The sequence below is a fragment of the Silurus meridionalis genome, chromosome 6 (assembly GCF_014805685.1).
Source record: "Silurus meridionalis isolate SWU-2019-XX chromosome 6, ASM1480568v1, whole genome shotgun sequence".
Lineage (NCBI taxonomy): Eukaryota > Metazoa > Chordata > Actinopteri > Siluriformes > Siluridae > Silurus > Silurus meridionalis.
In genome coordinates, this window is record NC_060889.1 from 19996937 (window position 1) to 20007768 (window position 10832).

Genomic DNA, 10832 nt, shown 5'->3' on the forward strand with positions numbered 1-10832 from the left:
ATACGTTGCTATGGAAACGCCTCATCCAGGCGCGGAAGCTCTGACGTCATAAAACACCGCTTCTTATAGGCGTCCAAGAGTGTAATGTTTTTTATTTTTTTTATAAAAAACTAACAAACAAACAAGCAAAATCCTTTCACATTTTTATTCTCTGATGTAATTTACTCATCACAATTACTTTAAACAGACCCTCAGTGTTGAGTGATAACTGCTTATTGAACACAACCAGCCGCCATGTTGTCATGAACTACTGTACAGATTAATGTATTTAGGAATCAGTGCATTTAAAAAAATCTTCAGTCCCCTTCATTTCTTTTCAATAAAGGTTTAATTAACCACATGTCTCCCTTAGGCTTGCATTTCAAAGTATAAAATGACTAAAAAAAGAATTTAATAGAATAACATGATAGCTGTTAGAATTACAGGATCACATGTACACTTCCTTGTGCCTTCAATAAAACAAAAACATGTCCTAAATTATATAAATGGCCAGTATTATTTAAGAATGCAGGAATAGTTATTTTAGAGATACCTTGGAAATAATACAACGATAAACTATATATAATTTTTGAGTCCTGGCTTCAGGACAAGTCTATTATATGGTTGACGGTCTGTTTTGAAATCTGGTTTGTGTTTACACTAGACGCTTAGTTATATTACAGACACTGCTCAACAACCTTTCAAGCAGAGTAAACATCTGTTGTGAACTTCCTCATAAAAGAGAATGAGCAAATTTTGTGTGTTTATGATATTATAAGTCAGCATTCAACCAGCTGAATGTCGGAGTGTGCATAAAAGTGATGTCTTGATGGTTCTTGCTAACTCCTAGGGACAAATTTGTGTGTACATGGACAGGAAAACAGGGCTGACTCAAAAGTAAATAAATAAATAAAACATTTATGGATCCAACACCATCTTCCTAACCAATAGAAACCCAATATTAATTTAGAATGCTAATATTTATCAGGATGCTAATATGAATGGGCAAAAATAATCAAATATTATGTACTGCAATATGCAGCTAAGAAACTATATAAAGTTAATAAACACATGACTGACCTATGAAAATTTGCTTATTTTACCAGATTGTTCAAATTATGTTTAAATAAAACAAAAACCTGACATCTCTATTTAGAGAAAATCTATTCCAATATGAGACACTTGAACTCCCAAACTCCTGCTATATCACTCAGTATATGAAAAAACTTGCTTTGCATCAAGTACAGTAAATTCAAGGCCGTCAGATATGTTGTTCTCTCTATTTACTGACTATGCCTTACATATACAGTACATTAATCTTTTGTTGCTGTTTTTGCCAAATTGGACATTCTTAGTTACTTCAGCCTTTTGGCTTCTGTTTAGATCTTTAAGAATCCTGTTTGAAAGTTGGCTCAAAAAATAAATGTATAAAGTATATATAAATGCTGTAACTTTGGCAGATAAGATGAGATGTTTAGTTGGAGTTGACTGGAAGGTAGGAGAGGAGCCATCATTGTTTTCATTGCAGGAACAATTTGATAGGCAGCAGAGGGCTCTAAAAATGACATACTGCTTGAAAGACTATGAAATTATTTTCCCATGCTGGGGTAATTCAGCTCCCTGGTCAAAGCACAGGATTTTTGTTATTATAAGTATCATTTAAACACAAACTAGGCTTAATATATAGTATTATATCATTTATTTTTTTAAGCCATCTATACATGGAAATGTTTTAAAAAGTATAAACCAGGCCCAATGGCTTTCTTTTAGCTAAATATTTTAGCCGTGTGAGTAAGTGTAATTAAGGGAGATTCAGGCATAAAGGAAGGGGGTGTCTGAGTGTCTGAGTGGCATTATCCAAGACTACTCTACCCACTCCATCTTTAGGGCTTAGAAGATTTAATGTTTAATCTCCCTTTTTTCAAATAAAAGATTTTAGAGTACGGTCATGAACTTCTGCTCTCAGGGAGGCCAGCTCTCAGGAGGTCTGCTCTTCACCTTAGTGAGGCAAAAAAAAAGATGACAAATTGCATCCAGTGTGTCACTGCAGTGGTACTTTCACTAAAAATGTGAAGAAGTGCTAGAGAGGATATTCTCAAGGGTCAGCTGTCTGGTACATTTCTACCATTTCCACTCTGGTTTATAAAAGCTGAGGATAGAGTAGTGGTTAAAATTACAGCCTGAAATGGTAAAATGTCAAAATAGGTATGTAGGATGCTTGTATTCTTGAAAGGTATACAATAAATGATTTAATGATTTATTTTTCATTATGTCTGTCCATCCACTTTTTGTAGCATTCAACCTATGGACTTTTTTTTGTAAACCGTGATTATCGTTGTATGTCTTCTATTACTTACACCAGTGTGTTAATGAATTCTTGAACCTTATTAGTCTAAAGTCTCCAGATTCATCTTGATCATATTTGTATATGATAAAATATTGCTTAATTATCAATCACCATTAGTTGTTGCTGGAGGTGAGAGCAAATGTGTTATGTATCTAAGTAATATACTCAGTTTATGAAAATAATTGCTATGGTTTTTCCCTGCAAACACCTGAATACAAGCAAGTAAGATTAGTCAGTGCAGTAGTAGGTAAAAAAAGCTAGATCTGATTGAAGGTGTGTCTCTGTGTGACATGGACAGGATGTGGAGGTGAGTCAGCAAGGGTGCTAATGCAGAAACGAGCAGAACTCATGCATGCTCACTGAATAGCCGCAGGGTCTCTGAATAAGTCCCCAAATGTGTTTCACCTCATTTCCCCCCACGCACACACCTGCATCCAGGCGCTCTCTGCTCCCTTACACTATTTGCATTCAATGTCCATACTCTGGCTACCATGGCTAACTAGATCACATGTGTTACTCATAACCGAAATAAACAGTTTATGCATTTTTAAATTCAAACTATAGCTAATGTTTAATATTCAAATTGACTGTGTATTTGGTTTAGCAGTTTTTAGCTGCAGGATGTAAGACACCTATCTCAGGGATGTTGGAGCAATAGCTGAGAGGAACAGGCTTACCTCCAGGCTGAATCCTTGATGTTTCCTCTAGACGTGGACAAATGTATAACATATTTATACTTTCAAAACACCCGAGAGAAGGAAGCATTATCCAAAAGTAACATACTCTTTATGCTTTCAGGAATAATAATGTCATTTCAAAGCATGTGCACTTCCAGACAAAGGCACTGATGCATTTGAATGTAAGTGAAAAAATGTAATAAAACTCCTAAAGCTTACCGATGGTTACTATTAAGGGTGATAAAGTCCTAATGGCTCTTCTATTTCATGATTTTTTTTATTTTTATTAGATTTTGCCAGATTTAACATTACAGTCTGCTATTTGACTGCAGCCCAGCTGTCTCCTGAACTATTTTAAGGGTTATTTAGGGACACAGCATTTTTTAGAAATATACCTTTAGATTACGATAAAATAATATGTTTCAGAATTCTGGATTATGAAATTATCTATGGAAAACTTTATTCAGTATACTATGCCCCACTTTATTCTGGCATTAATGAAAGTGATACCATGACAGTGCAGTATGTTACCAATACAGTTATATAAATAGTTTAGTAACATCTGTTTTGTACACAATAATGTAATTACAAGATAAAAATAACACATTATAAGGCATTACATAAAACACACACAGACAACATTTTAAATGTAATTCCTAACCACTCTAAACGGACATGTCACAAGGGCACCGAATCCATTGATCCGAGGAGGAATTAAAAGATTAAAGGTTTATCGTCAGCCTGTGGTTTTGACTGTGGTCTTGAGTCATTAGCGTCATTAGTATTAAGCTGATCCCATCAATAACAGGCTGGTTGAGCAATCTTTCTCCCAGGGGACTGCTCCTGAAGTGGGAATCGGCATGCCAGCTTAGAGCCTGACCCCCTGGAGCTCCCAATCTATTTGGGAACATCTCTGCTAGAGAGACAGAGACAAATCAAGCTCATCCCATGTCAGAGTTCAGTGCAATTGTCAGATCATTTCGTTGGCAACTGGTGTGTGGTGAGAAAGTAAATGCACCCTTTGGCTAAGGTTTTTGATACGCTTGCCAACTTCAGGACTAGCAGTGTTGGGTATTGTTTTTGGTAGAAGGGATCACGTTGCCATGTTGAATGTGCCTTTAGATCTTCCAGTGTTAAAACGAGAGAAGAAGCCATGTCAGGATGCTAATATGAATATAAGTAAAAGTGACACACTATCACAGAGAGATCTGAGAACAATCCACTGAATATTTCACAAGTGTGAAAGGATTAATCTCTCAGGGGGGCCATCAGTGTGTGAATGCCTGGTGTGTGCTCATGGTGAGCCCGTTTGTTACAATAATGGAATGAGTTCCAGGTTCAGCTTGGGTGAAATTGTTCGCCTAGATTTTCTAAGCTCTAATAAATCGTTTTACACCTTCTATTAGCTCTTCTTTGCACATTTAATAGAGCTCAATAGGTGTTAGAGATAATACAAGATTCTGCCAACCCTTAATCTTGTCTTCTCTGTTTTTTTTTTTTACAACTTACAGTACTACAAAATTGGACCTATAATTACTCACTCATTACATTACATATTATAAGAAAAACCATACGTATATACCATTGTTATTGGACAAATGGCTTAGATTGTCACCGTCTTTGATATACATTTAAATGAGTCACCAAAAACTGAAGAAATGTCCTAAAATATCCAGCTTTAGGTAAGTGAATACATAATCCATATTTTATAGTTCATCATGTAGTGCAGCTCCCTCTGCCAGATCTAATGCACCCAACATCAGCAGGGCTCCAGTGCTGTTATCCTTCACCAACATAATGAAGGAGTGATCTGCGTAGAAAAGTTTGGGCTTTTCCACATGCTGATCCTCGTCTATGCCGTCCTTATTGCCTGAATCGGACGCCAGTTCCAGAGATGCCCAATGAAGAACATCACCCAGATGAAGTTTCCCCTTCCCAAGACCTGAGAAATCTGCTTCTTTCTGGTCCCAGGCATCGACCACACCCAGTGCGGCTAACTGTTTCTGAAGAGGAATAATACAAACAGAGAGAGTGGGAAATAAAAACGGAGGAAGCAGTTGGCTCATGTTAGCCTTTCTGAAAGACAAATCAAAGGTCTTTGCCCCAAATTACTTAGCACTAAAAGACTACAGAGTGCACGCAAAGTGGTCGATATCAATTATGCAAAGAAAATTTTATTTAAAAAGAAGCTAAAGCATCAGCCAAGGGGAAGTACTAAAAATGAAACCTTTATGTCTCTTATGACATTAAATGGTTTAATATAAAATCACACAAATTCTCCAGACAGATGAAATAAGCAAAAGAAAACACATACACTCAGTGACACAATAAATCAATGACATTTCAAAGATTTGTTCTCGCTCTTCTATATTGTCTTTCATATCTCTGAAAGTGTGACAGATGCCCTTGATGGCAATGTACAATTCATACTGGGCAACAGCGATTGACGACGGCGGCAGGGGATGAGTTGCTTATGAATAATTTAAAAATGATCCCACTGACCTCAGCCCTCCTTTGTTTTTCTTTCTGATATGAATTCAGCAGAAAGAGGCCGTGTGACAGGTAGTTTATATTCCTGCAGATGAGATCCGTTAGAAGTGACAGCCCACACACAGACACAGAGAGAGAGAGAGAGAGAGAGAGAGAGAGAGAGAGAGAGAGAGAGAGAGTGTCTGTAGGAAGCATTGCATGGAAGATTAACCCTCCTAACAGAGTGGCCTTGGGCAGAATTGCTGCTCACAGCTTCAGGGTCTGTCCAGTGGTTCAATCCAGAGCGCGGGTGAAAAGTTTCACATATTCTCCACGTCTGTATCAGGTTCCCTCTAGTTTTTTAGATTTTCTCCCAAAACCATGCCAATATGTGAAATAGCTATGCTAAATTGCTCCTAGGTGTGAATATATATATATATATATATATATATATATATATATATATATATATATATATATATATATATATATAGTGAGGAAAATAAATATTTGAACACCCTGCTATTTTGCAAGTTCTCCCACTTAGAAATCATGGAGGGGTCTGAAATTGTCATCGTAGTTGCATGTCCACTGTGAGAGACATAATAAAAAAAAAAAAATCCAGAAATCACAATGTATGATTGTTTTAACTATTTCTTTGTATGATACAGCTGCAAATAAGTATTTGAACACCTGAGAAAGTCAATGTTAATATTTGGTACAGTAGCTTTTGTTTGCAATTACAGAGCTCAAACATTTCCTGCAGTTTTTCACCAGGTTTGCACACACTGCAGGAGGGATTTTGGTCAGGTTTCTGGCCTGTCGCTGAGAAACACAGAGTTTGAGCTCCCTCCAAAGATTCTCTATTGGGTTTACGTCTGGAGACTGGCTAGGCCATGCCAGAACCTTGATATGCTTCTTACAGAGACACTCCTTGGTTATCCTGGCTGTGTGCTTCGGGTCATTGTCATGTTGGAAGACCCAGCCTCGACCCATCTTCAGTGCTCTAACTGAGGGAAGGAGGTTGTTCCCCAAAATCTCGCAATACATGGCCCCGGTCATCCTCTGCTTAACACAGTGCAGTCGCCCTGTCCCATTTGCAGAAAAACACCCCCAAAGCATGATGCTACCACCCCCATGCTTCACAGTAGGGATGGTGTTCTTGGGATGGTACTCATCATTCTTCTTCCTCCAAACACGTTTAGTGGAATTATGATCCAAAAGTTCTATTTTGGTCTCATCTGACCACATGACTTTCTTCCATGTCTCCTCTGGATCATCCAAATGGTCATTGGCAAACTTAAGACATGCCTGGACATGTGCTGGTTTAAGCAGGGGAACCTTCCGTGCCATGCATGATTTCAAACCATGACGTCTTAGTGTATTACCAACAGTAACCTTGGAAACGGTGGTCCCAGCTCTTTTCAGGTCATTGACCAGCTCCTCCCGTGTAGTTCTGAGCTGATTTCTCACCTTCCTTATGATCATTGAGACCCCACGAGGTAAGATCTTGCATGGAGCCCCAGTCCGAGGGAGATTGACAATCATGTTTAGCTTCTTCCATTTTCTAATGATTGCTCCAACAGTGGACCTTTTTTCACCAAGCTGCTTGGCAATTTCCCCGTAGCTCTTTCCAGCCTTGTGGAGGTGTACAATTTTGTCTCTAGTGTCTTTGGACAGCTCTTTGGTCTTGGCCATGTTAGTAGTTGGATTCTTACTGATTGTATGGGGTGGACAGGTGTCTTTATGCAGCTAACGACCTCAAACAGGTGCATCTAATTTAGGATAATAAATGTAGTGGAGGTGGACATTTTAAAGGCAGACTAACAGGTCTTTGAGGGTCAGAATTCTAGCTGATAGACAGGTGTTCAAATACTTATTTGCAGCTGTATCATACAAATAAATAGTTTAAAAATCATATATTGTGATTTATTTTTTTAAAATTTTTTTTAGATTATGTCTCTCACAGTGGACATGCACCTACGATGACAATTTCAGACCCCTCCATGATTTCTAAGTGGGAGAACTTGCAAAATAGCAGGGTGTTCAAATACTTATTTTCCTCACTGTATATATATATATATACCGTGTGTGTGTGTGTGTGTTTTCACCATGTGATTCACCAAAAAACATGACCAGGATAAAGTGGTTATTGAAGATGAATGAATAAAACAGTTTGCCCCAAACATAACACACAATCTGGTTTTCAGGGTTCCTGATTCTCTTGTCCCATATTGTTCCTAGGTTACATTTTGTACAAGCAAAACTTGTGTAAGGTATGTGTCATTTAACAACAAATGAAAACTGGGATTAGCAGTTATGTCATGATTTAAATGGAGCAGATAGATCCCTGTTTGCCTGGAGAACAGCTGATATTGAGCAAGAGGACAGAAAGGCAGTGCCAATCCATGTCACCTGTGTAACTGTGTGCGACCCACCACAGCCCCACCGCACACACACACAATGCACCACTCTAATGCACTTTTATTGTCCTCATCTATTATTCTTTCTCCCTCCACTTCATCACTGTCTCTGCATTGTGCCTTTACCACCTCTGTAGCATCCTAATCCCTCAGATGCCCTATTGCGCTCATTGCATCCTCCCCTTTCTTGTGCACTGTTAATTTCTCACACTTGCCTTTTCCTTGCTTTAACCTGCATGTCAGGCGAGCAACATTCTTTCAACCCGTCCACCTTTCCTTGTCCTCGCTTCAACCCCTATCTAAGCTCTGTCCTTTTGCCTGCAGAAACTCAAGTAGTAACTGCTGTAAAGTCACCCAGCTCCTCCAATTTTATACTCTCAGATACTTTTCTGCAACTTTCCCAGGAAGATGAAAGGTTTTTTGTGTGCTCATTTTCTCTCCTACACTCTAATCTCAGCTCATGAAGACCTCGACTAGGAGTCTTTTTCCTACAACAATGCTGTTGCCAGCAACTATAATGTGCAACATTATCAGATGTTTCCCAGCTTGTGCCATGCCAGATTCCCTAAATACAACTTTATTGTGGGATAAAGAGGCGAAGAAGATTCACTTATTTGTTTCAAACAATCAATGCAAAAATATTAAGTGTTTCTGCTGCCACTACTGAGAACATTGTAGGGTTTAGCGACGGTGATGGATCAGAGCCAGATGTCCAACCAAGCTGAGACTGAGAAATGTGTGAAATGTACACATTCACTACAGGCTACTGACAACAAAAAAGCCTGTTCTAGCTCTACCAATATTACAACCACTTGATCGTAACACTATATAATTTAGCCCCATTCCGACCAGTTAAGTGGATGCTAGTTCAGCTTAAAAGGGCATTCAAGCTTGAAGCTCTTACTTGATATGTTATTTGTCATGTTATTTAGTATTTTGCAGAGCAGTATCACAAGTGTCAGGCTCAGCAATTTTGGAAAAAAAAAAATCAAAATTTTTCTGCCGTCTACGGAAGCGTTAATGGACTTAAAATGACCAGAGCGCAGGAGGCGGAAATCAGGGGCAATTAAAGATGTCATTTTCACCAATTCTGAAAAAAGAAATGCAGACTAACAAAGAATGCAAAAAGTGCTTGAAAGCAATAGGCGATACAGTATGCGGTATGAACATGTGAATGTGAATGTGTACCAGCACTTGTAAAGACTATATGAATAAAAAAAAAAATTCTACCTTCAGAAATATAGTGATATCCAATAAAATAAGGACGCAAGTGAAGGGGTTTTGGTCTTTGGAGAAGTATAATAAGAAAGGAATAAAACAAGACAAGGCATGCTGTTATCGGAAAATAGAAAGCAGTCGTGTGACCTGGTGTGAAGTGAAATTGCTGTTAGCTCTCCAATGTGGATTGTTTTCTGATAACTGCACATGCCAAAGTGTATGATCGCTCTTATTCCATAGTGATTTTCCAACTGTTATAAATTTTTTTTTTTTAATTATTAATGAATGAGACTGTCAATTTTATTTTGTAGAACATCTATGAGATAATCTCAGGTCATGGTCATTCCCTTCACCATCCTTATTTTTTTACTCTGTCTCAAAAAAAAAAATATAAAAAAATTCAGCTTGTCAGGTGGCTGAGAACCTGGACAGCACAAATCTCTCTGTCCTGCAATCTCCACAATAGATGAAAATTTGTTGACTGCTACAAAGTGCTGACTCCTGAAACTCCAGCGCCCTGCTTGTTATTTCATACTTTTATGCTAGGTTTTGAGGCTGATACGTTCAGCGCTGACACCTGACCATCATCCCATACTGTATGTGCTTGTTGAACTTACAAGTCCAGATTTAATCCCCAGTTGCTGGTTTAATAACCCTCCACTCTTTCCTAGGAAGAATTTCCACTAGATTTTGGAATATGTCTATGGGGAGATTGTGTTCATTCAGCCACATGAGCATTAGTGAGGTCAGGCTTGGATGTATGGAGAGGACGTCTAACGCTTGGCCAGCATTTTTATTTTTCTCAGAGTTGTTCAGTGGGGTTGAGGTCAGGGCTCTGTACAGCACATTTGTTTTCAATATTGGTAAACCACATCTTCACAGAACACACTTTATGCACAAGGCAAATGTCATGCTGGAACAGGTTTGGGCCTCTCAGTTATAGTGAAGAGAAGCATGCAAAGACAATTTATACAAATGTGTACTTCCAGCTGTGTGCAGGGAAGAACATATGGTTGTGATGGTCGGTTTGTTCACATTATTTTGGCCATATATTTTTATAATGTTTTGTAATCAGCCATTCCCCAAAGTACTGTAGTCATGGTCCTTTAAATTTTAATTCTGCATCTGGGAAGCAATATTCAAACCCAGATATCTCTGTCAGGAACGAATAGGCATGTTTACAACAGATTAATTTTATTTTGGACAGATGCATTTATATATTTGTGCATTTATATAGTGCAGTCCTAAGTGAGGAGGTAAAACCTAGCTGAGGTGCAAGAAGTTTGATATCTCAGACAGTTTGGGAAGACTGAGAGTATGCTAGATGAGCTCAGTGGGAGGGAGAAGAAGACAGAATGAGGGAAGAGCTGTCGGATGAATGTGGCACTACAGGGCCAGGGTTTTCTTGAAATAAATGCAGAAAGTGTGTGATGTGTCACGCAGTAATGCGTCACCCCAGACTGCTTGCTAATGCACTAAACGTGACTGGTGGATAAAGGGACAGTGACGGAACAGTGAAAGAATAGAAAGATGGAATCGAGAAGCAGCAAGAGGAAACTCAAGTGAACATGGTTTAGTTATAATACCTTTCACTGGGTGGAAATCGTGCATGTCACACTCTCTGCCCTGAGCACAGATCTTTTTCTTTCGTTCCTTTTTCCCATGGTTTGTTCTTTCGATTAAATAAATGTCGAAGGTTTCACCGATTTTCTTTCTTTT

The 10832-nt window shown here is 38.5% G+C and overlaps 1 protein-coding gene across 1 annotated transcript in view; it reads right to left on the reverse strand.

Annotated features, from left to right (window-relative positions):
* Positions 1–3485: 3485 nt before the first annotated feature.
* serpinh2 (serine (or cysteine) peptidase inhibitor, clade H, member 2) overlaps positions 3486–10832 on the reverse strand; it is a 25010-nt gene continuing 17663 nt past the window's right edge. The window contains exon 5 of the mRNA XM_046852013.1: positions 3486–5006. Coding sequence (XP_046707969.1) covers positions 4710–5006 — 297 coding nt within the window. The 3' untranslated portion in view covers positions 3486–4709. The remainder of the gene's footprint in view (positions 5007–10832) is intronic.